Here is a 27,600-nt window from a genome sequence, read left to right as displayed (position 1 = left end):
GGACGATCAAATGTGAGTTATATAAATTCATTGTTCATTTATGTATATGTTTGTTAGTTTTTGTTTTGATATATTTTGTTGGATTTTTATTATCCCTTTTTATGAGAGCATTAGATTTTTGGTCAGAGTCAGACAGGGCCCGTTAGGCAGGGTTTCAATTCTGTCTTATTAAAATGATCATACCCTTAATGTTATTATGTTATTACCTAGTCATAATATACAGTTTATAATGGTGATCATTACATTAGTAAAGTAAGTCACTAAATGGTTGTTGTTTTTAACACAGGACCGTCATTCATTATGCTTTCATAGTAATTAAATTAATAAAGAGTCAATCTGCACAAATTGTCAATTTCTATAGTCTACGATATGTGTATCCACAGTAAGTTTTCAAAAAGATCCAAAAGAGGCAGCAGTAGTACTACAGTGGTCTTAATTCTACCACAGTAGCTCTAGTTGTCAACTATCATGAGTGACTTACAGTAAGCCCCGGGCACACAGGCTTTATCTTACTTTTTCATTTTTACCTCCCTGGTAGCAAAAGCCGAAGCTCATGTTGTGCTCTGTGATAGGTGACCCAGTTCGAAACCCCCCTCCCTGCCTTCCCTTTTGGCCCTGCCTGTCGTGTGTTGTCAACCGCAGCAGAAAAGTGGGAGCAAACAGCCAGAGACCAACACGAGCGTGCCCTTACAGGGAATGCTTGGATTTAGAAAAGGATTGATGAGCGTCTGACACTTGGAGACAATGTGATTAAATGATGCTGAATAAAAATCTCTTTTACGGGTAGCTTGTTATTGTTGCGTTAATCTTGCACACTGGATATTGTCCTTTTTTTATTTGGAAGTTAATTTCTGTTTTGCCGCTAGAAGCAGTGCAGTGGAACCTCCAAAGTCCAACATCACAGAAGTCCTACTTTCATTCTAGATGTGTCTGAGAAGTCAGGTAGCCAGTCAGTCCACTGGCTTCCTGTGCATTTCAGAATCCATTTTAAGATCATTCAAATCTTTAAATGATCTCTCTGAGCTTCTCCACCCTTATGCCTTGCGTGGGCCCTCATTTTTAAACCCACTTTTGCTCCTTGGCTTTTAACCTAGCATGATACATTGATCTCATTGTTATCTGACTTGGTGCTTTAATATATTTGATATCTATTTTCCACATTATATCTTAAAGGGGGCCTATAATGCAATGTTGTATTCTTGTGTTAAACGCTGCCAAAGCGCCAGATAATGAGGTTTGCACATTTGGAAGTGAGCCCTGAAACTGGTTTTGGTTGGCTCTGCACACTCGATCCTGAATCCTGGGATCCAGGATCTTAAATAAGCTGCAGTTTGCCTGCACTCCGTCAACGCGGACCTACGTATCCTCGGGAGCACTTGGGAATGTGACCAATCGTACCTCGAGGCATGCCGGCGGTGGAGTAAAATAAATAGACTGTTTGGGTCGGAAGCAGGAAGACCAGGGAAACGCTGCAGTTAAAGAGTTACATATTCTGGAAGAGCTAGAAAGCTTTCTATGCGGGTTATCGTTTGTAACTGCTCTATAGGAGTCTACAACTCAATATAAAGCACTGAACGTGAGCATAATAGGTCCCCTTTAATGTTTGTTTTATGTTTTCAATATTGTGTTTATTTTTTAAGAACAGTTCAGCTCTTTGCTTTCAAATGTGGTTGTTGTCAAAAGGCTTTGGTATGGCAGGTTTCTTAATATTGTGTCAGACATACAGTCTATTCTGCATGTGTGTATTCATGTCTAAACATATGACATGTGTTTACTTGTTTTGACTTATGTATAATAAAACGTGTGTCGTGGCTTAATGAGCTTTTTTTCACATTACAAATAGGAAGTCTGTTCGTCTGTGGAGGTACTACTGCAATTTAAATCACCTGTTTGTCTTCAATCTGGTATTGTTTTAAATGAAGCGGACTGCTTAATAAAATGACCAATTACCAATTAATTATACATGCGCTGCAATGGCTGCCTCAGATGAGAACAGCGTCACACGATGAGCTGTGATATGATACTCCTGTGTCCTGCATTGGAAGTTTTGGGAATCGGCTTTTTCTGCAAATGAGACTATACCAGAAAATAAAATAATACAGTGGCAAGTGCACTGTTAAGGTATTTTGCACACTAATTGTGTAATAAAATGATGGAATTGTTGTCTGACATCGCCTGCTGGGTAGCTGTGTGATCATCTGGCAGTAAGCAAAGAGCCGCAGACTCTTGCCATTGAAAGCTTTTACACCATCTCCGTCTATTCAAGAATGTGAACAGCGTAATTATAATGTGTGAGGTGGAGTGTATGTGGCGGTGGGTGCCGAGGTGCATTTGACAGACTTGTCGGGCTTAATTTAGCTCAATGTGACACATGACTTTTCTGCTGCACAGGATGCACAGTACCTAAATTGACAGTCAGCCGGACGCGTCCGCTCTCCAGCTCCAGACGTAGGGTGTCGGCCGAGTCCCGAGAGGTGGTGGCGATTAGGATGCCATAGGCTCGCTGGGAACGGAAGCGTAGAGACACATCTTCAGCTTCAGTGTGCATCACCACGGGCAGCTGGACCTTCATGAACTTGCTGCCATCGTAACTGAGGATGGTCGCCTCTGCAAACAAAATGACCAACAGATCAGATCAATGTGTAACAGTGTGTCGGTTTCAGTAAAATCCAGACTGGACAAGCATTTCCGGTATTCACCGCAATTGAAGTTCAAGTTCAACGAATGGCTTGAAACGGTACAAAGGTAAGTGGTAGAGTGCCAGAGGTTAAAAAATGGTCAGGTTACCCAAAACTCAAAAAATAATAAATACAGTCATAGAAAAAATTATTAGACCGCCCTTGTTTTTTCAGTTTCTTGTTTATTTGAATGCCTGATAACTAAAAGGTACCTTTATTTGGAGAAATATAAAAACAAAAATGAATTTTTTTGGCAGTACAATACAATAGCTATTGATGTATGAATGTTATGGTTATGGTTATTATCAAAAACTATGGAAGTTTCTAAATCAGCTCTTACATTGAAATCTCGTGAGCTATTTTTATTATCATATCAGATATTATTTCAAGTGTGGTGGGAATAGTTGTTTGTCTATATGTGCCCTGTGGCTGGCCTCTCGCCCGAAGACACCTGGGATAGGCTCCAGCATGCCCGCGACCCTCGTGAGGATAAGCGGTATAGAAAAAATAAGCTTTGCTTCTTCCTGCTCCTTTTCAGACATGTGTAACAATGAAGTGTATATTGTATATGTATATAAGTGATGTCCATTAATGTTACATTGTATGCATATCTGAAATAAACCAAGAAAGAAAGAAAATGAATAAATGAAAATGATTTAATTATATCTGTCTAAACAAATTATTTGTACCAGGCATTAAAATGGATCAAACTGAGGAAATAAGAGTGGTCTAATTTTTTTTCCTGTTTATATTCCAGAATATGCAAAAATGCCTTCTTCATGGACACCAAAATAGTTTAACAATTTAAAAGTGTTCTGCAGCAATGGCAGTTGACCAAGCCTTGGCGGCTGGCAATACGGGTTCTAGACCAGCTCTAGACCCTATGGTATTGTTATGCTGTAGTTTCTATGGGAATTCTATGCTAGCGCTATAGCCGTAATTGTCTTTTCTCAGGAATGTTTTTATTTTTATTTTTATTATTTTTACTGAAATACTTCGTATTTACATTCAATTTCTGAATGTGAACTGCAATTTGTAAATCCAGTATCACTCTTGATGACATAAGTCATCTCAAGGAAGCTACGTGTGTATAAGTGTGTTCTGAAACACCATCTCTTAGCATTTATACACAATTTCAGAGGGGACCGTAATTTCTAGATCCTGACACACTTGATGAAATAAAGTCACCCCAAGGAAACAAGTGTGCATACTTCCAGAGCCTGGACTGGGATGTTCAAGCCATATAAATGCAAACAGGGATGATTAAACCAGGCAGATGAGAAGGACCATCGGGAACTTGGTCTTCTGCTTGTGCCTCTCAGCCAGAAAGAGCTTTGATGATGTGCTTAGAAAGACATTGGTGGATTGCCAATCACCGATTGCGCCTCCATGTCTCAGATTCCAAGATCCAATCAAATGCTTGCCAGTTCAGGAGTGAATGGGTGAAAGCACAAACGGAGCATCTGATGACTGGATCGTTTTCCATGAACACAGGAACACAGGAAGCGGAATAACCAAATCAATACGTAGTCACTGAAGCATTGTAGCCGCATGTTTAGTGCGTGACAACGACAAACTACACAGGGATATTGATTGAGGCAAGATATGTTAAGAGCAACATGATTTGTGTTTGTCCGCAAACCTTGAATATTGAACGTCTGCTTGAGGCCACTGCATTTACTCAAAGCATTAGGCAGCTGTCTGCTGAAATGCCACAGAGATTGTTTCAAGCCGGCAGGAGTTTGGAATCGCATTTCCGCAACTGTAACTACACCACAACCCAATAACAAAACCACTACTGTTCTTGCACATCTGAGACAAGACACATTTTTGCAGGGACGGCGGAGTTTGGGGGTTATAGGCTATGAATGTTGGCGCACACACCACCTCATCACCACCTCCTCGTCACACAGAGCCACATGTCACATCCATCCCCTCTGGGGTGACTCAGTCACATTTCTCACCCAAATCCAATTTGTCCACGCCCCCTCCTGGGGTACCCTGCAGATGACAGCAGCGTGGGGCTGACAAACGAGTTACAATGCTTCCTGCCTGGCTAGCAAAGACTGGCATTTGGAAACTGTCGGCAAATTCAAGAAAGTTCAAAGTCCTAAGACTGTACTTGAAAAGTGCTCGGTCCCAGAAGATATTTACACACACCAGAAAGATGATTAAAGGATTCCCGAAACGGAATCCGTCTACAGCAGCGGCATCCAAACCTTTTCCACCAAAAGCCATATACTGGAAAATCAAAGAACTCAATGGGGCACTTTGATTTTTTATAGAAATATACTTTATTATATACGGTATATTCAAGAAGAAAAATACCTGCATCTCAGCTTGGTGAAATTTGCTCTTTTTTTCATTTTCGCTTTTCAAAATAAATAATACAGATTTCTTCTAGTAAATATTGCTCCTGTAAGTATGACTATTACCATAATATTATGTTTTCCCCAAATTAAAACTTAATTATTTATTTAGTTTGTTTCTCCGAAATTTTAAGAGTTTTAAAAACTAACATTCACTCTTGTCCTCTTGCGTGGGTATACTGGAGCCTATCCCAGCCGACTTTAGGCAAAAGGCAGGGTAAAAAAACAATATTCATTCATTCATTTTCTACCGCTTCTACCCCTCACGAGGGTCGCGGGAGGTGCTGGAGTCTATCCCAGCTGATTTTAGGCAAAAGGCAGGGTAAAAAACAACGTATACAGTATATTTTATATTTCTCTACAAAATATTTTTTCCTCCTAATATGACTTTAATTATGTAAGACTACAGCTTTCTCGTCAGAATATGACTTTCTTCTTTTAATATTATTTTCCCCATCAACTATTTCAACTTTTTTTCTTGGAATTATGACATTGTTCTCACAAATTCTTAATTATCGTAAAATTACAGTTGTTCTTTTCCATTATTGCCATTGTTTCTGAAAATTATTTCCCAACTATTTCAACATTCTTTTTGTAAATTGCCTTCTCTTTTGATATTTCAACTTTATGCACCTAAAATGACATACTAAATACTACAACATTGATCTTTCAAAATTGTAAATCTTCTTCTAAAATGATTTTTTTTTTCATTATGTTCATATATTTTTGTGGGCCCATTGTATTCATACTGTAATGTAGCGATAGCCGATTCCTAACGTGTCATCACCACAGGCATAAGCAGTATATCGCCCCTCAAGTCGAGATATACTTGACAATATGGAGACTAAAATGTGTGGGAATCATTTCCTAATCCAAAGTGAGCACCACTCAAAAATGCAATCCCGAAGGCACGGTGGTTTTGAGCGGCCCTCCCATGTTTACTATCTAAATAAATTGAGCAGAATGAGGCTGTCAATGCGCCCAACGGGAGGCTGTCACAGGGCAGATGGAAGCCACCAAACTAAACTAAGCATTCATTTTCCCTCCTTGTAAAACACAAAACACCATTGTTCTGCATGCTTTCACAGGAGTCAGCATGTGTTTGCTACAGTATGTGTGTGATGTGACAAATTAGGCTTTGATACTAACAAGGGGAAGAAAAGGCAAACAGTACGCACTTTTTCCCTCTCTTTCTCTCCCTCCGTACTCCCCTCAGGAGAAGAGGCTCTGCAGGAGGGGAGCTGTCAGCTGCATGTCACAGGATTGTGATGTGCATGCCAAGGTATCAGGGCACTGCGACCAATCCCATTTACATTTTGCTGGAGAACAACTGCCAAAGGCTTTCGGGAAATATATGTCCAAAGTTGGGATAAACAGGAGGAAACGACAACAGGATAGCATCAATAATTCAAAAGACAGCGTCCCCTTTAGTGCAGCATTCTTGGAATGCACACAATCTGAGAAGCGGACTTTAAAGTTACATATGTGGAAAGGAAACTATTCAAGTGAGGGGATTTGTATATTCTTTATCAATGTTGGCTCAGTATGCCGACACTATGGCCGCTGGGTTTGAGCAACAGGAAAGCTCAAAACGGTATCATTGTGTCCATTCACCATTGAGGAATATCGGCTAGCAAGAATATTATGATGAAGTCCAAAATAATGTTTTTTTGTAAAAAGGGAAAATTTCATCAAACAGATAAGTCATGTGACAATTTGTATTCCCACTAACACAACAATGCTAACATTACAGTTAGTACATTTTAGGAGCAACATCATGATAGGTTAGCCGAGTTGCTGTAGAAACCTTTTTGAAGCCTTTTTGTTTTGTTACAAAGTTGTCCTCCATGAGGGGGGTCAGAAATAGTATGTCCATGCATGAGAAAAGAATTAAAATATCCAAAGAACTTCAAAACCGACCTGTTTCTCTCAAAAGTGGAGCAAGCAAGTTAGGGAGAAAATACATTTTTCATAAACAGCTTTTATACTGTATTTATATTTATTATATCATTAAAACCTCAATTTTGCATAATAGGGTATCTTTAAAACAGATTAATTAAATGTCACAATATTAACTTTGTCATGTTCATAATAGCTGACAAATGAGCTAGCCCAACACATTTGTCCATAAAGCGTACAGCAGGCTAATTTGCACTGCAATGCACCGTGTTAAATTGAGGTTGATATCGCACATGTGGACTTCTTGGCAGGTTATGCTAATTCACGGGAGCAACATATGGCATTTTTTATGCAACCATACCTGGACTTAATTATGCGTTACAATTGCTGTTATTCAGTGATTCACACGTGAGAGCAGTGACCTACTGCCATGTGCGGCTGTCTGCAAAGTGCATGCGTATTTGTATTGAGCACATACAGTAGCCTGGGCTGCATACCCGAACAGCCTTCTGCATATCGATCAACAGTGTGCATTTAATGCAGGTGTCGGCTGCACTCAAATACCCAGAATGCCATATCTCATTAGGGAATATTCGCATGTCGGGCAACAAGCCATCTGGTAAGCGGCCTTGGCCCTGCACTAATATTTGGGCTAATTAGCAACCGGATTAACAATGAAGGGGGTAGACGTTTGGGATGCATGGCAAAACTGCTTTGTCTGCTTAATTAAAATCATTCAAAATAGGGCAAATAGCTTCATGCCTCTCTTTGCGAACCCCACCCCCTGTTCCTGCAGCTACAATGTCGTCGTCCTCCGCCTACACCATATGTAATTGCTGTACTTTGCCACCGGGGGGTACACCGTGCTTGGAAAAGTGAGAGCCGGGGTAATTCTTTTGACAGCTCCTCTGCCTACTGGTGCCTGCTGCATCCGACCGGCATCGTGGCAATCTGGAGCCATCAAAACAGCTGGCAGCAGGCCACAGCGCTACTCCCACTCACTCGCACACTAAAGCCAGCGTTGTACACGGAGCAGACACAGCCAGAAAACAAGAGAGTTGAGTGCACAGGCCAAAACACAGTCAGACACTTCAATGTGGAATGAGAAAGCGCAACCATGATAAAGAACTCATGGCTATGAACATACAGAGATTTTGTTTCCCGAGTCCAAGTGGACAGTGCCTGTGTGAACCCAAATAAGACTCTCCAGGTAAGTAATTATCTTTCAGACACGTTACAATCTGGATCCGGTGTCTACACAGCCTCATGTACATTTCCCACACTCCAGTCATCTCATTAGCCTGAACTGGAGCAGGGAAAGCAGAGCGATGCTCAACTGGCACATTCATCACAGGTTCTCTATCAAAGCTCTTCAGTACTGCAGTACTGCGAAGATTATACTGTGCTGCCTTAGTGTTAACTGCATTACAATACTACACATCATACATCTTGATACTATATGTGTGTTGGATCTCTATTTGGTATGAGCAGGTTTATGAATATATATACACACATATATTGTATATCCCACTTGCATTTTACTTACTTTACTTACTTTACTAAAATCATGCTGTTTGGTAACAGCAGAAAAGACACCAGCAAATACAAATAGACGGTGTAGACATTGAAAGGGTGAACCAAAATACATTTCTGGGGATCACAATAGATCACAAATATGAGCTGGAAACCTCATATTACAAATATACAACATAAGGTGGCCAGAAATATTTCAGTATTGAACAAAGCAAAATTTGTTCTCAATCAGAAATCACTCCACACTCTTTATTGCTCTCTGGTTCTACCATATCTTACTTATTGTGTGGAAATATGGGCTAATAACTATAAAAGCAATCTTCACTGGCTAAATGTACTGCAAAAAAGGCCAGTAAGGATAATTCATAATGCCGCCTACAGAGAACATACTAACTCCTTATTTCTAAAATCACAAATACTTCAACTTGCTGATATAGTTCATCTTCAAACAGCTAAAATAATGCATAAGGCTAAAAATAAGCAATTAGCTAAAAATGTCATCCAATACTTCTCTACAAGAGAGGAGAAATATGATCTCAGGGAAGAAGTACATTTGAAACACTTCTATGCTAGGACTACGTTATGCTAGCCATAGCATTTCAGTATGTGGAATCAAACTATGGAATGGATTGAGTAAGGAAATCAAACAATGCACAACGATGAGCCAATTCAAGAAACAATACAAGCAGTTGATGTTTGCTAAATACAAGGATGAAGAGTCTTGAACCAGTCATGATGTGCTATATATATCACTATATTGACACTTACTATGGTACCCATTATGGCATTGGATGCTCATATCACCCAGTACTTCGCTACCAGGTACATTATTTAAAAAAAAAACAAAAAAAAACCTTAAACTGTATTATGGAAAGCAGGAAGTGAACAAATGTAACAGTTAGTGATTGTAAAAGTACCAGATGGAGGGGTAGGATTTAATAAGCTTTGCTTCTTCCTACTCCTTTTGGACATGTGGAACTGGGAACTGATTATGGGATGCACTCAATTGGAATCTGATGCATGTTCAAATGAAATAAAGCCATTACCATTACCATTACCATTACCATTACCATTACTTATGCAAGGTCGTTTTCCAACTAATTCACCAAGTGAAAACACCCATTGGTTTCTAGGTAACAGTTCAACTGTCCTGTTTAAGCCTGGACCAGTGATAAACAATGCAGTACGTGGCCATTGGGTCTAAGGTTTAATTCCCACAGCACAGAGATAGCAAGGATATATGCACAGTGTGACCTTCCCCTTGATGCCCCTGCACATTACCCCTCTAACCGTTTCCCACTGCTGCAGCGTGTCACAAATAGTGCTGCTTGCTGTGTTTACCAAATGTATGAGAGTGATTATGTGTCATGTGTTTAAATATATTGTACAGAATACAGTAATCCTTCAAAAATACATTGATTAATAAATCATGTTGGTTGTACAAACATAAGGCATTCGGAAGGCACATTTAAAGTGATATGTAGTATGCTACAGTAGTCACTAGGTGTCAGTCATGTTACTGTAATGTTAAGTGAGATACACAAGCACCAGACTACACAACAGGCTTTTATTGCAGGTTTAAAACATTAACTGTTACGGCTGTAACCCACGCAAGCTAAAACTCAACACTAAACCCCAATGTCACTTCTTGCCCCCCCACTCAGCTCCCCTACCACCGGAACCCATTTACAGCAACACACACAAGCCTTATTTGTGTCTTAAATTATTATTTTAATGTACTATATTGGGTAATACCAATACAAATGAGACTACCGGGATGTTATTTCATTTATAAAGGGCTCAAATAATATTAAAAAACATATTTTGAAGGTCACACACAGTTTTTCTATGCTCTAATCACAAAAATTTAATTCAGAAATAAGGAGTCGTACTTCTTACAGTCGTACACTTATTTACGGTCGGGCCTGGAGCCAATTAACTGCAATAAATGAGGGATTACTGTCAGAAACGTTAGCACACCCGTCACATTTCAATATTACAGTATATATATTGTATACGTTAGAGTGGTCAGTATCCAGCCAGTGGTCTAGTATCCAGTATCCACCCTCCTTCAATGGTGCTTCAATGAAGGAGAGGCCTCACCGGCAACGCCTGGCAACGCCTGGCATCGCTGGTGTGCCCCCAACCTTTGATGGTTTGATGTTGAGATTGGCCTCAAATTCAGCCATTCAGCCACCTTATGGTAGACTTGGCAACACTGGGGTGCTGAAAAATTAATTCCAACATGTGTAATATTCTGAAGCAGAGCACGATCCCATCCTTTGGGAAACGTCATGAACATGATAGGAGCCCAACCACACCTCCGATTTGACAAGTGTCTTGCCGAGGAAGGTGAAGGTGGGGCATCCTCAAGTGGAAGGTGGAGGTATCTAACGCCCGCTAGCTCTATGATGTCATCATGGGGAATGGAAGATTCCAGTAGCAATCTGTGCAGCTCTGGCAAATTCCATGTCTAAGACAAAAATATATGACACTATAGGACCCAATTTGGGCATGTTCACTGTGATGTGTACTCATTTATTTGCAGAGTACAGTAACGGGAAAACATTATTTACACAATATGAGATCCCTCCCTTTAGCAACTCACCTGGAAGCCAGAGTACATCCATGTTTTCATCAAGTCTATGATAGCAATGCGGAATGTTTTCCACCGAGATAATCTGAAGTGCACTGCACCATGATAACATCGTCACATGCCTCAGTTCGTTGTGACATTTGCCTTGATTATGCATATTTTAATTGCTTTGCTATTCTCTATTGTTGATCAGTAGCTTTACATCGAGTAAACATCCACATTTCCCAACAACCCATGAATACACTATTGAATAGAACACATCCCCATGATGCAAGCCATTCATATTTTCAAAATGCAATATAGTACACTATAGTATATTGGTACTACATTTTATTCACACAGTCTGCTTACTCTACAGTATGTCAATAACCCAGAACATTCAGTTACAGCCCTTGCAAAAATAATATTAGCAAGAGAATGACTTGGCCCTCTCACACGCTAGATTTTGATCAAACAAGTCAAAGAGTAATCTGCTGGTCAAAGGCCAAAAAAGCTGATATCAGCAGAAAAGCGCTGCTGCAACCTTGCTGAGCTTTGCACTTCATGAACCCCAAAGACATCTCTGGAATTCAGAAAGGTTCGATCAAAACTATGGATTCATAACTCAACCAAAAATAAATTATCCCCAGTAGAGAGAATCTTGGTAATGCTTGGGGTAAGTTTTTTGTATTTAATAAGGACTATGGACTACGACAGAGCAGGGCAAGCCAAGATGCAGAAGCCCAAAGGCTGAGTTATACTTTCCACACTAATGAGACTCACGGAAATCCGCTCAAGAGACCGTTTGTGACTTTATACTCTTATACTCTTTATACTCTATACTCTGTCTTGAAGAAGAGCAGACAGAAAAGTAAGAGAGAATGGTCCAGTCGTCCTTTAGAATAGAAGGAGTACTGCAATCGTAGCTCAAAATTACAGTTTTTTTTGTGCAAGTAAAAAGTACAGGGTTTTTGTGTTTGTCAAAATAAAATAAAATAAAAAAAAACAACTTGACATTAAGGGGAACTGCACTTTTATTGGCTTTTTGCCCATCACTCACATTCCTTATGTGAAACATGAACATATTTCATAAACACAACAGGAAAGACGTTTCGGTAGAGTTTCAAATAATCAAAATACGGCAAGATACTGCAAATATTACATGTTATCATCACTGTACATGTTAATGCATGATCACTGCGTGTACAGTATATCACAGGATATAACATTGTTTTTTTTTTGACTGCATTGTAAGGTAGTGCATATTAACTTGTTTTCTTGAGTTATAATTTGGACAAAAGGGAAAACAAGAAATGTGTCCATGCTTCACATAATGATTGTGAATGAATGCAAAATTTATGCAAAATAAAAAAAAAAGTGCAGTTCCCCATTAAAGCACAACTTGTTTCAGTGTTTTTTTACGTTTTAACTATTGTGCATCATGGTAGGCTGCCTTTTATAAATGCCGGGATTTCTGAGAGCATCTCCTGCTCGTCTGCTATTTTTTCAACGTGTCTCTCTCCATGTAGTTAGAAAGATGTGGAGGCGCGCGAAGCGGGAATTTTCCGCATGAAAAGGGCCGCTCAAGGGGGGTGTGGGTGCGAAAATGACGTCATGGAACCGCATGGACCTTGTGGATGTTCACTCACTCTTATTTGTCTCCTCTGGAAGACATATTATGAGTATTCTGTGCCAGATCCGGGCACAGGCGAGTGGTTTGATGAGTTAAAAGGTTAACAGAAGACAGCCAATTTGCAGGCTATTGTGCATGCTGGATATGACCACCAGCGAGTCTCAGTGGTGCATCAGCCACTTGCCATTCAATACAGTCAGACACTCAACGCTCCACAAACCCTGTCTTTTTCTCTCCAACTCACAGTGACATGTTGGAACAATGTTCTCTTCAAATCATTTTCAGCATGTTTTTGCCTGTGGTGCAATATCACAATATTGGATTAAAAAGACCAAAAAAATAAGCACCTGCTGGCTTTTGGACAAGAAATACATTTCACCTCAAGGAAAATCCACCGTGGAGCCTCCAAAGTCAAACAACTAAAATTGTACAATACAGTCAACATTTTGGGGAAAAATATGCCTCAGAAGTTGCAAAACATCTCATGAGATGAAAGCTTGTGAAATTTTAGTATTTGATTTAATACTCATAACTTAACATCATTCCTTGTGTCCTTGCCTATGTCACGTATCAAAGGTTGTATTTGTTTTTTTATTATACAATTTGTATACTTAGACAGTTAAGAATGTTAAAATATGTCTTTAAAAATATCTATACACTCAAAACTTAATGAGGGTTTAGCAGGTGGTCAAATTATTTTTATTAATAGTATAAATCATGAAATCATAATAAATAATTGACAAAAGTAGAAATCAGAGGTTTGACCTCAAAGGTTCAACTACGTTATCATAATTAAGGCACTCAACACACTTTATGTGCTTTAGTAAGAAAACATCAAATACAATAAATAACTGAAACAGAAAGAAAGAAAAGGAGAACAACTCTGCGATGTGGTTGTCTTCCCTTCATAAAATATTGTCCCAAGATGTTCCGGAAGGATAAGCTCCCAGATATCCTTGTAACGGCTTACACACTCCAAGATCCCTCTGGATGCATTAGCATTCAATAATCACTGAATGCTGATCAAAAGGGCATTTCTCCTCTTTCTGAATTTATTATGGTTTATTATTAAGAGATTTCCCTTCATTTGGCACACTTGTCACTTGGGAGACATTATTAAGCGCAAAAAGTTAGCTAATGCACACAATTCATTCTTCAGTTGCACGCATGGTAACGAGTTCTCGAGTGAGATTACAGACCAAAATGACATTTTGAAATCATACATGGAAGTCCGTTTGTAACCGTAAAACTTGCCTTGGAACATCGTAAACTGAGGACCGCCTGTATTCATCGACTCCACAGTCAAACATTGGCATTGGTAAACATAGATGCCAATTTGCACCAGCTAGCATTGATTGACATTCATACACCGCGTGGCCTGCACTGGAGGCACGGTGGGTTTTGCCCAAAGACACTACAACAGAAGCTGCGGTTTCTGGACAACTGGTTCAACCTCTTCATCCCTTTGCACCCCCAACACAGCACTCGAAGACAACCAAAAGGAACCTACCTCTTTCACAGGAGCGACCGAGGTATCCAGTTCCAGAGCAGTCGCATACATATCGATTCCAGCCTTCTCTGCAGATGCCATTGTTTTGGCAGGGGTTGCTCAGGCACTGTTTGGGAGGCTCCTTGGAGCACGAGGGTTTGACCCCCGCAGCCTTCTGAATTTCAGCCAGGCGGCGGACATCCGTGCTCTGTCCGTCGATAAATAGATCTCGTATGCAGCCAACGTAGCCGTAGTTGAGAAGAGCAGTCCACACCTCAGTGGGGAACACCAGGCCCATTTTATTCTCTGGTAGGCCCCCGAGGTAAAGATTATCATCCAAATCCAGGATCTCACTTTCTCCAGGGGCTGTATAGGCGGTACGGAGGGTGTTGATAGAGATGGTACCTGAAAATGCACACAGATATTTTTCTGTTTGACTTTTTTGGCTTCACATTTACAAAAAACATGCAACCGTTTAAAGATGTCCGATGCTAGCCTAATTGGTGTTATCTGTCTGGACAGGGTCAGGGCTTTCTTCATTTAGAAAGACTGATGAGTGTTGATAAGACACATTAATCACAGGGCAGCTAGTCTATTAGTCGCCTAATCCTGGATCCCGAACATCCTCCTCCATTTCCCTTGGATTTGCCCTAATAAATCTCATCTGTCTTAAAGTAGCGGCCATAAAAAAGGGAGCGAGCAGAGGTGAATAAAAGTTTGGTGACCCTTCAATCATTTTTGCCACTTGTTAAAAAAAAAAAAACCCAAAAAACAGCGGCCATCTTTTTGGACTTGATTAACGGACTACAGCCTTTTTCTACTCTCCTTCTGTTTGCTTCTCCAACATAAACCCGCAACCAGAGTTTGTGTGTTTCGCCACCATGATTTATCGCTCTCATTCAGGTTTAATTCTCGATCTGGAGCACGGTAAACAACAGAGGACATGACTGGACTGTAAAGTTGAGGAAGGGAATGCCTTACTGTGGGAATCGGACCGGGTGATTAATTTGTATATGGATCTGTTACTTTTCGTTCAGGATCTTTAATTAATGGCTGCTGCCTTCACTGCCCTCATCCGGTAATCTATACAGCATGCTTCTGCCAGGGGAGAGCGGCAGAGAAATAGGTTAAGAATGTCCCAAAATAAATTGCCATAAAATAATAATTTGCATTTTGAGTGGCAGATGCATGCAACGGAAGATATGACGGGGCTAATAGTTTATTGCCTCCAGCCAAATGTCCCCACTGTTTGTTGTGAAACGGGAGCAGAGCTTTTAAGTTACTTTTCTCCTCAAACTGTTTGTGTTGGAAGAAAAAGCCTCAAACCCCACATGAATTTTATCAGGGTCTTACCGCAACCTTTCACTTTTCATTACACCAAATATTACCATGCATGAATCACGTTTAATTATACGTACTATACATACGCCGTTAAAAATGTGTTCAGCAGGTGGTCGTTGTTAAATATACATATGTTCTCAATATTCAAGGTGAGCCAGCAATGTTTTGCATACACTGACCGAGAAACATTGAAGGACCCCGAGCGGAAATTATTAACCTGGTCACACTCACATGTTGTAGTCCTTTCTCAGGGTCTTAGCCCCGGGCATCTGTTCCAGTGCTTCCCTGCTGCCACCCGCTGCCCCTGCTCTTTCTAGCCACATCTGTTGTGACTTCCAAGCTTTGCACACTTGGCAAGAGCCGCCCGCCACACAGCCAGAATGAACAGCTCCCTTCAGGTTCCAGCTAATGAGCACACTACATCAAACTCATTAGTGAAGAAACTTTTTCTCAGATGAGAGCAGGTACTTAACTGAAGTGTCAACATCCGTGTGGTCAGTGTGGTTTGTGACGGGAGCGTCCATCCACCATTTCTATGTGCTCTGTCAGATATCACCGTTTGGGAAGCTCAAGGTGGTTTGGCATGTACGTATTCTATTCCTTCAATGCAATCGGTATGGCAGACATACCGGATGCCAACCAAATGAGCCGACTCTCTGTTGGCATATCAAAGTTGTTCATTGTAGCCCCGACAAAGAGTAAACATCGTCACTGAACGACTTTACATTCCGTTAGACGCATCCAACATGTGAATGCAATTATTGCATGAATAATCTAACTAGGATGTTTTTGGCTTTCTAAATTGATGCAAGTGGGAGACGAAAGCATGTCAGCATATTTAAAAGATGGGCTCAGAGTGCTCTGCTTCCTTGTCACAGTCCTGTAAAGGAAGTGTGTAAACACGGTCAAGCTACATTGTCAGAAGGCACTAAAGAATCTCATGGGACGTGTGCCATCACCAGGCGAGGAGCACGGAGGATCGTAACGCACACATTTTAGGACTATGTTTGGAACATTATTCATAGCCGAGGGTTAGGGGCAATATGTGTGTGTGTGTGTGAATGCTGCAGAGCATAAAAAGAGGAGGAGATGGATCTACTACAAGATGGGAACATGGAGATAAAGATGTCTGGAAAGGGCACGGGGAGGGGAGCACAATGACAGATAAGAGAAGAGATGAAGAAGCACAATAGCAACATCTGCAGACTTATGCAGAGGATAAACCGAGATCGTAAGTAAGCGTGATCAAAGTGTGCACAATAGACTAATGATGATGATGATGATGATGCTTCCTCTTACAGCCAACTTCCAAAGGCTTCCAAAAGGTTTGGCTTGCTATTAAAAAAGTAGAGGTCACGGATCCTAAAAGACAGCTCTCACACTTCCTGCATCAGCAGCCAGGCGCAGCTTGGCATGATACCTTCTAACCCCACGCACACATCCCCAAAATGTGTTAAACCCGGGATTACTACAATCCAGTTAGGACGATACGGCCAAATCTCTGTGTGATTGGATTCTCTGTTGGGAGAGAGCTCCGAAGATGTGTTGCTCAGTGTGTATATGCGCATGTAGTATGTGTGGCCATATTCCTTACGTGTATGTGTGCTATAAGAGTATTTGCGCTGCGGCAGGAAGTAGGGTTCGCAACAGAGCAATGCTCATGTACTATCTCTGTGACCCACAGCACTCAGCCCAGAAGCTCTCACGTAAAAGCAGTGTCGCTTAGCGTCTCTAATGTATTGAGGTTAGAAGATGCTGTCTGAGAGCCGGAGTCCATTTCATTCACGCCCGTTCACTTCCTTCCTGCAGAAAGAGCCAGCTCAGATAAATAGAGCAGAGTCATTATCCGCTATTGTCACAAATGCAGCTCAAAGTGTTGCTCATTGAAGACCCGGCTGCAGATAATTACATCTGGCTCTTCTGGCGCACTTTTCAGTGATGTGCTGGAGTATTAATAGAACATCTGAAACTTAGCTAATTGTACCATTTGTTTTGGCTTTCTGACTCTCATTCCTACTAGATTTTTATGATTTTCCTGTAAATAACTACTTTAATCCGAGCAGATATTCAATTCTAATATGATGTGAATGTGAAAATGGCTGTAGCTTAATTGGAAGTGTCATGGGTTGTCAACACCCAGCAGTTTGATCTACCTCTGTAAGCGCTTTAAAATGTTGCTTGTGCAACCCAGCTGTTACACTTCCCATGCTATTGTTTACAATGAACTCAACAGGGCTATCGGTGCAAAAAAGGAATGCAATTTGCTCTTTAAATGTATTAAAAAAGTGGCTCTGTTGCTGCTGTTATTTGCAATATACTTTATACTTTTACCTTTACTGAAATGAGCAAACGAAGATGAGTGGATGCACTTTCACTCTTGTCCATTATAGAGGATCTTTAGAGCAGTCTACTTGCTCACTTGACCTTTATTGTAAACTTAAACTGCAAGTACACACTGGTCCAATTCACTATCGGTTATGTGTCGCCATTAAACCGTCCCCCCCTGCAAGCTGTGTTAACCAAGGAACCTTGACATTACAGTCCTATTGTAAAAGACGCTACTTCCATGCTTACAATTACGTTCTTGATGGATTCAATAGAGTTTCTCACCATCTTTGACAAAAATATTTGGTACTTTTTTTGCAAAAAATGGAAAAAAAGACAGATTCCTCTAAAAGTCTAAAATACACAGCGCACTTAAACACCCCATCAGTGTACAGCGCAATGTTTAAAGGGGACCTATTGTGCTAGTTTTTCAACCCTCTGTATTGAGTTGTGGTTTCCTATAGAGCAGCTACACACAATAACCCACACAGAAAACTTTAGATCTTGCAGAATGTGCAACTATTCCAGCTGTATTTCCTTTCATATGGGCTTCCTGCCAAAACGGTCCAGCAATATAAGGAAGTCCACCCCTCTGTGACATCACGAAGAGGCATTTTACCACGCCTTTTGAAACCGAGGGTTTTGAGCCATCCCAAACTTCTTTCAGGGCTCACTTCCAAATGTGCACACCTCATTATCTGACACTTTGGCATCGTTTAACAGGAGAATGTAACATTATAACTACAGTAAAGTCTCGTTATATCGATATTGTCGGGAGTCGGAAAAAATATCGATATAACTGGACTGTCGATATATCCGATCCTGCGCCGAACTGCATTAAAAGTGGGCAATAATGCACTCGACAATGTTCTATAGTATAGAACAATGTCGAGAAGCTTAATTCAATCTTTGCTTAAGGATTTCAATACCAAAAAAGAATTTCGAGTTTCTCTCGTGTGTATAGATTCTATACACACGAGAGAAACCACGTACGCCAGCATGTACATATGAAAAACAGTGATTATTGCAAGCGATAAAAAGATATCTGAATACAACACAATTAAATACATGTATTTGTACGCTTGTGTCTTCGTTGGAATAGGTGTGTATGCTATGTCAGTTGGTTCTTCTGTTGCAGGCATGTGTTTGGCCAGCTATGTGGGGCGGGTTGAGCATGACCTGTGAACCAGGAAGTGCGGGAATCGGTGTGTGTGCTGCGCTCTGGTGGTGGAAGTGTGAAAAATAAAGTTGACTGGAAGCAGCCGTTCGCCGTGTTCTTTTTTGGTATTGAAATCCTTAAGCAAAGATTGATTTAAGCTGCTTTTGTATCGATATAAGCAGACCAAATTGGCTGGCGGGAGATGAAAAGGGCATCATAGTAACCGGATTATCATAATAACCGGGTATAGTACTAACGGAACTAATTATATCATAAAAGACTAGAAATTTGCCGGGAAATGAAAATAGCATCGTAATAAGCAGTACTTCGATATAACCGATATCGATATAACAAGACTTTACTGTACATTTATTGGTCAGAAAAGTGGAAAAAGCATAATGGTTCCCCGTTTAGAAGAAGAAAAGAGATAGATAATAATGAAAATAATGACAACATGAGACATGTGTTGCAATAATTTTCATAAAAAAAAGAGTATCCTGTGAAAACGGGGGCATGCAACCTCTCTCCAATAATGGCGGTTATAGGTAAATAATCATCCTGGATGTTGCAGCATCCATTGGTGAACGCAGTCTATTCTGTGATGCTGGCTGACTTTTGTTACATCTTGTTTGGTTACAGCAAGATGAATTGACATATTAACAGATCTATCGTCACGCTACAACCTTCACTGGCTGTGCAGGCAAATGTTGCAAGTAACATTTCAAGTGAATCATTACATAATAAAAATAAAATAAAGTAAGACGCCCAACGGGAAAATACAGTTGTGATAATTGGAAGGTGTTATGCTTTTAAAGCAAACTTCTCTGCTCGTTTTCATGCTATTCATTACTTATTGTACTCCACTATTGTACTCTGCTACATAGCCTTTAATTTAGTGTCTATCTGTCTACCATCGATCTCGACCTCTTCTGCCGTGTGTTTTTCTTCGGTATTTCCACTGTACTGACAGCAACAGTTAATGCTGCCACAACTTAACTTACATTTAAAAAATCAATCTAATGTGAATTTTACAGTTCTGCTCACAAAGGCTGCAATTGATTGAAGCATAAATGATTCTGTGAGAGTGAACCCTGCATGGGGGCTTTCAGAATGAAGGGGAAAAAGTGCAAAAAAATGCAATGCCTCCATTTGAGCTCAGCAGCGCATCAAACAATAATGCTTTTCCTTCTGAACTTTATATGAATCTCAAGACAGAAAATGTGAGATGTAAGAGTGCTGCTCACTTGAAGGACTGTTTGGCATTAAAAAAAGGGGGTGGGGGGGCAAACATAAAACAGCGTTGGTAATTTTGAAATGTTTCAACTGAAAACACGGAAACTTTGAGTCGCAAGGCTAACCGTTTTGTGAGTCTTCTCACTCAGGATGTTAAAGAGACCTTTTTTGTTCCTTTTAGTGTGGAAGCCCTGATGCTATGACTGATGAAAACAAGATAAATTATTCTTAAATGTCATTAGTGCACAGCTCAGCACAGCACCGTGCAGCAACTGTCTCGGTCCTGGGAGACACTACCTCTTGTTTCCATGGAAACGTAGACAGGGTAGACAGAACAGTGACTAGAAAAAGCACAACTCAATGTTCTGTAGGACGTATCTGTGGGCAAGACGGATAATGAGCGCCATCTAATGTAGGAAATATCTTTTTTGACCCACCATAATAAAAGCGATGTTGCTTTTGTTTCCGTGTCATTTTTGAGTCCAAGACACATTAATCAGTCCTTTTGCAAAGCAAAGCAAAGTGTAATTACAAAAAAAAAAAAAACGGCAAAGAAAAGCCATCTCCATTTATTACACCTGAATTGCAACGCAAAGCCACTATTTTACAAATGTAGCTCTATTTCTTCAAACCTTGGTCTTGCTTTAGGCTATAATGAAAGCGAAATTCAAACTCTTGAGCTGGAGAGTGGAAAACGGTCAAGGAGTACATCTAATTTATGGCATGACATTGCAAGGGCTTGGCTCCAAGCACATACTAACAAATTGCTGCTTAGATAACCAAATCAAAAAGGGACCAGAGCATCAAATCTGAGCTTAGGGGACACGTCGGGATTGGGGTCAAAAAATATATTGTGGCAAAGATGACTGGAAGGCTGACGTATGGCATATATTGAAAGCCCCATTTCAAGTGAGAAAACCAAGCGTCTGCTGCTAAATGCATTTCTTCCTTCTGAGGTTCACAATTTCAACGGTAGAGTGAGACTGTCATAACACTCAATTACATGACATACATTCCATATTCACTCTGCATAAATTCTTGCTGAATTAACAAAGCTTTTGTCTTTTGCAGAGGAAAGACTTGTTGATTTTCAGTGGTTAAGTAGTTAACTGCTTAAATGAAATACCAGGCCTGTTGTGAAATAATTAAAGTCTGCAATAAAAGCATGTTATTCTGGCGATCAAATATTACGGTACCATTACTGACCAGTATAGAATACTACAAATCATAATGTCTTTAAATGTTCTGAGTGCATTTTACTTCATTTAGAGATATTTACATTTAAAAATACTTAATGTAGACAAAAATATGCAACATTTGTTTAAATATGCATTTAAAAAGATAATAATCGGCCATATTCCACCAGGAACCAACATGAACGCTATACAGTAAAGCCACAAAATTGAAAAACAGAGCCCCGCCTTCAATCCCAGATATAATTAGGGTTGCCTGATATTATCGGTTGGCTGATAAAAAATATATATTATATTATATATACTCCAAGTCATATCAGTATTGTTTTTTTTCTGCCGATAATGATATCAGCCTGTAGGAGTATCAAGTATTGATCATATTTTAATGACTTGTTGAAACATTCATTTCATTCATTCATTCATTTTCTACCGCTTATTCTCATGAAGGTCGTGGGGGTGCTGGAGCCTATGCCAGCTGTCTTGGGGCGAGAGGCGGGGTACACCCTGAACTGGTGGCCAGCCAATCCCAGGGCACATATAGACAAACAACCATTCACACTATTTATTAATACTTAACAGTATTTATTTGTGATGCTATCACAGTAAAGGAAGCGTATTATATTAAGGGAAGAGCTGCTGCCTATTGGTTGGTTGATTAACTGGTAAAGTTAATGAAGGACAACAGGGATGGTAACGGTGAACATCTCCATGAGCAATTAGAATTTATCATGACTATAATGGTTTACCATCATGGTTTAGCCAAGGAAAACCACGTTATTTCCCACGCCTGTCATATAGATGTTTGGTGTTTTTTTTTTTATTCCAAAGCATGATTTGGACTTACCAGATCTGCCATCCCGCTGGAAGTCAACATGGTACCATTCACCATCATTGACCTTCTTATTGACTGCCTTGGTCTTTGTGGTCCCTGAGCCCATGTCCAGCAACAGGTATAGGTGTCCATCCAGCATCTCTATGGCAAAGAAGTCCACCTTGAGGGTCTGGGGACTTTTGGAATCCTTTGGCTGCTGTTTTGGCTTCCCATGGCTGAAAAGCAGGAGTCCATTTGGCTCTGTGGTGCGGAAGTCAAAGGAGATGGAGCCCGTCTTCTTAGCATTCCACTTGTTGAGGATGATGAACGACTCCGGCGTCTCAAAGGTGATCGGGTCCAGAGTGGCCACGTTCTCACACTTGAAGGCTACAGTGCCATGGATCTTCATCTTGGGATCCCCCTGTTTGGCCAGTCTTGATAGCTCAAGTCTTACATCGTTGTTTTTGTACACAACCTGACGAGAAAAAGAGAGACGCCTTGGAGTCATCCTTCAAATGCACTTTGACACATTTACACTTACACTGTCTGAAAAGGAGAAGGAAGATGCAGATCTTACTTATTGTAATGTACTAGGTTACCATTTTTCGGATGGTGAAAGAAAACGCTAAATGTAAGTTTACAATTTATAGGTGTGTCGGATTTAATTGGAAAATAAATGTGACCAGTGTACCATTAAAGTAATTAGTGCAGTGAGCCAGGATGCCTGAGGGAATTTATTTATTTGTGTTTTACTCTTATTTGTGCTCTGCTTCCCCAAAAATTGATCTGATGTGGCCCACACAGAGAAAGGAGTCTGCAGCACTCTATAACGGATGGTGAAGGATGGCTAACTTGCGTGAAATAGTACTTTTATTTCACCCAGCATGTATTATGTACATCAGGCTTCAAACAACTAAGAGTAGCCATGATCACGTAAAGTGCAATATTTTCTTACTATTATTTTGTCAGTATTTCTAGTATAAAAGTTCCCACATCTCAGTGCATGTTGGCCAACATATACAGTGGCACTGATGCTGGAATTTTGACTGTTTAAAAATGCTTTCAGGAAGCCCTATTGGGAACACACAATATTGTGTGTTTTGAAGGAATATAACCTGCAGAGCCATAACACCAGGATATAGCCACTATAGTCTGTTCAGCTTTTACACTAATGTAGTAGACACAGTAAGACTAAATAAGCCATTTAAAACGTAAATAAGACTTATGCTCGTGTGTTACTATGAATGTGTTCCCTACGGGACCTGAAAGAGGCGGAGAAGAAGTGATGTCGGGGATCCAGAGACGAGTTTTGTGGGCCGCAAAAGCCGACTGTGTTCATCCGTGTATTTGGATTACAGTAAAGTCTCGTTATATCGATATCGGTTAAAACTAATTACTACTTATTACGATACTATTTTCATTTCCCGGCAAATTTCTAGTCTTTTATGATATAATTAGTTCTGTTAGTACGATACACGGTTATTATGATAATCCGGTTACTAGGATGCCCTTTTCATCTCCCGCCAGCCAATTTGGTCTGCTTATATCGATACAAAAGCAGCTTAAATCAATCTTTGCTTAAGGATTTCAATACCAAAAAAGAACACGGCGAACGGCTGCTTCCAGTCAACTTTATTTTTCACACTTCCACCACCAGAGTGCAGCACACACAGCGGAAAACACCCGTCCCTCGCGCCTACCCCTCCGGGTGGCAACACCTTCCCTATCGATAGTTCCGGGGTGAATTATGTTCCGGGGTGAATTATGTCCCGGTAACCGGTAATCACTACAGCGTAAGTTTATTTTTATTTACTGTAGTACAAAATGTATTGTAGTACAAAAGCATGCTAGATACGCAATCCATGAACTCAAGGAGAAAATTACATGCCATATCAAAGATCCGCCCACTTTTAATGCAGTTCGGCGCAGGATCGGATATATGGATAGTCCGGTTATATCGGTATTTTTTCCGACTCCCGAGAATATCGATATAACGAGACTTTACTGTATCTGTTTTTCAAAATGAAACCAAAAGTAGGCCACAAACAAAAAAGTTATGATTTTGTGCACAGTTGGAAAATGGACAAAAACATAACGAGCAATTAAAAACCACCCCAAAGATGAACAATGCACCAGAAGGACAGCAACTTACACTCAGGACAATGAATTATATTAAGCATGAAGAATGTAAAGATATTAAACGTGTTGAAGGAAACACGGTTGCGGCTGCTTAATACGAGAGAAGGCCGGCGTAAAAATCAACAACGGGAAGTTTGCCACCTCATTAGCCAACAAATACACGCAGTACATATCGACTGCAATACAGTACTACTTTATTTTAACGTATTTAACCATTTTTGTTTTACTCTTTGTGTCAGGTGAACGTGTAACAAAAAACATATTCATTTAAAAATGATCACATGAGTACGACGCCTTAATGACATGGACAATGATGGAGGTAACAGAAATGGAAGAAAATGATGAAGAAAGGAGGCACTGAATTTCACTCTAGCTGAGGAGCTGTCAAGACAGCAATAATGAGCGGCGGCAAATGCAATTAATTTCACTTATTAATTTTTAGAACAGACAATGGATATGTGAAATGAAATGAAATACCCAAACACAAAAACAATTGTCTTGCCTTTTCATGGACACTGTAAGCACAATGTTAGACATATCACTGTTAGACCATCATTCAGTCCTGCATGATGGAGGACATTTGACTGTTTTAAGTTCCCAACATATTGCAACCAATAGTAATTCCCAATTTAATTTGAGTAGGTTGCATGAATATGAGCTTTTCTGTCACGATGTGTCATAGTTTCCTTCCTTGCCTCTGTTTGTGCCCTTATTTTGGTACTACTTCCTTTCTGGTTCCCTTCTGCTCTCTCTGACTCATTTCACACACCTGTCTCTAATTTCCACTCTCCCTATTTAGTTCAGGTGTGTGCTCTTTCGTTTGTGGCTTCATTGTCTTTGTGTTGGGTTTGCCTGTAGTTGCTGTCTACATTGCTTAAACGCCATTAAATCCCTTGTACCTACGTTTTTGGTCCTGCTCTCTGCATCCTGGGGTCGCATCGCTAAGCTCGCAACCCTGCTCGTGACATTTTCTACAGTTTCGATCACATTGGTACTCAAATTCACTTGCTCTTTGTAAAACACAGAACAGCCACGTTCACAAGTAAATAACGACTAAAGAAAACTTTTCAATCAGGTAGCAACCCTTGGGATTAAAAATGTAAATGTGAGCATTTGTGCAATGAAATGTTGTTCAGCCCCATTGTTTGAATAACATAAAACAGAATCCATGTGCCTTTAAGGACACAAATAAAAGTCTGCATTGAGAGAACACATAGAATATCCTGTGTCATGCACCATTACAAAAAAAAAATGCTCAAAATGATTCAGAATGACGCTTTCATCTTCCTACATTACGTGGAGGCTGTGTGTTTAGGGCACAATACTGAGGTAATATGCTAAAGAGAGCATGCAGCGGTGCACCGTGCAAACCCGAATTTCGCTTAGTTCTATTTGCAAGACTTAAGTAAATTATGCATCAAAACATACAATATGCTCGCCTACCTTATAATACACATTAAAAGGGTGCCTATATAAGTAAATCAACAACCAAAATGATGAAAGCATCTTCGCAAAGCAAATAGTAGCGGCATTGTGTGAAGAGGGGGCACTGCACGGACCACTTTGCAGAAAGAAGAGTGCTGCCGTAATGGGTCTTAAACAAATTAGATACAGCAATAACCATATAATTATCCAATCTGCATAATGAAAGCGTATCTAGAGTAAGTGGAGCAGTAATGACAAGGCTTCTTTTTTTTCCTCCAATAACAACATCCAATGGTCTAATGAGACATTTCTTAATGTTTTAGGAAAAGGGTTTCCAATAAAAGATAAGTAGGGTTATTCATGAATGGCCTCATTTGAGTGTTTTTGGAATGCAGTATTTTGTTGAGGTTCAGCAAAACAAATATGATCTTGGAGAAAGCTGACAATAGTCTCTCGGGTAGAATGCTGGAACTAAAACACTGACCTCAATAAACGGCACTGGAAAATTACTACATGGGATCATGTGATATTTAATGAAAGCGGAGGCTTGTCATATTATGGTTAAAGCATAAAAAAAGTACTTAAGGTATATAGAGTTGGTCAAACTGGATTACTTCCATTGTGGAAAGTTTTGCACCTCATATGATGTCCATTACATGCATCTACAGTATCCCACCAATGGGAATTTATAGTATGTGCTTTGAGAATTATGAGCCATATCTAGTGTGTCTCACTATAAAAAGAGATGAGACCCAACTGATTTATATTCCAAATCCATTGTGACTGATTTTATATGCGTTAATTATACCACTGTACGTACAAAACAATACACAATGTTCGATGTTGAGATGAGTCCTATTGCAAAAAATAATGAATGTCTCTGCATTCTTTTCTAAGCTGCTATAGTTGCAAGTGATAAATATTTTCCCCTCTTCTAATATGTATAACATATGGTCAGGCCTCACATACAGATACATTAATTGTGGTCAATTTGGCAGGGTCATAAAGAGGACCTATTATGCTTTTTAAACTTTTCTGACCAATTAATGTTGTTATAATGTTGTATTCTTGTGTTAAATTATGCAAAAAAATAAAAAAAAATATATGCCAAAGCGTCAGATAATTAGTGGCCCAGAAAAAAACGTTTTGCATGGTTCTGTATGCTTGCTTTTATTTGATTTGTTTCTACTTAATTGACTACTTAACAGACTTCCTTATCCAGATGCAGGCTGCAGATTGCATGCACTTGGTAAATGCAGACCTATCCGGAAGTCCTCTGGAGCACTTGGGCGGGCCATTTTTCTATGTTTATGTTGTTTTGTTTCATTATATTTCAGAGAGCAGCAACCTTCCCCGTTTTGTTTGACAGTCCTCGGTCCTTGAATGCACCAGTGCTGTGCATGCGCTAACTTTCTCTGACACGGCACAGACAGGATTATGTTTTTCCCCGTTCTTCTTTCACCTCGTCCTTGTTTCCAAATACTGACGCGCTGTGTGAATGCATAAAGGTAAGGTTTGATGACGCTATTGTGTCTGTTTTGAGTGCTAATGTGCATATTTGTTCAGTGCACAATTCACGGCAGCACACTGCTGTCACCCACACACGCAATGTTATGTTATAATCTCTCAGAAAAAGAAACCGTATGCCTGGAGCACAAAATGTATTCATGGTGTGCTTTTAATTTGATGTGACTGTCGAGAATACACTCACAACCTCACTTCAAGAAGTCTTAAAAGTCACATAAAGGTGACAGCTCGGCCTTTTAGCATGATGGCTAGCGCACTCAACTCTGGTTTG

At 40.1% G+C, this 27,600-nt stretch overlaps 1 protein-coding gene across 31 annotated transcripts in view; it reads right to left on the bottom strand.

The window, feature by feature from the left end:
- LOC131107920 (neurexin-1a-like) overlaps positions 1 to 27,600 on the bottom strand; it is a 250,969-nt gene that overhangs the window by 131,828 nt on the left and 91,541 nt on the right. For all 31 annotated transcript variants that reach the window (XM_078787439.1, XM_078787440.1, XM_078787443.1 and 28 more), the window contains 3 exons: positions 22,272 to 22,713; positions 14,198 to 14,581; positions 2,404 to 2,607 (listed from right to left, as the gene is read on the bottom strand). In XM_078787439.1, coding sequence (XP_078643565.1) covers positions 2,404 to 2,607; positions 14,198 to 14,581; positions 22,272 to 22,713 — 1,030 coding nt within the window. The remainder of the gene's footprint in view (positions 1 to 2,403; positions 2,608 to 14,197; positions 14,582 to 22,271; positions 22,714 to 27,600) is intronic.

Source organism: Doryrhamphus excisus, linkage group LG20 (assembly GCF_037039965.1).
Source record: "Doryrhamphus excisus strain RoL-2023G ecotype Guam linkage group LG20, RoL_Dexc_Guam_v1.1, whole genome shotgun sequence".
Taxonomy (NCBI): Eukaryota; Metazoa; Chordata; class Actinopteri; order Syngnathiformes; family Syngnathidae; genus Doryrhamphus; species Doryrhamphus excisus.
The sequence above is the reverse complement of the archived record's forward strand: the minus strand, read 5'-3'. Positions and strand labels throughout refer to the sequence as shown.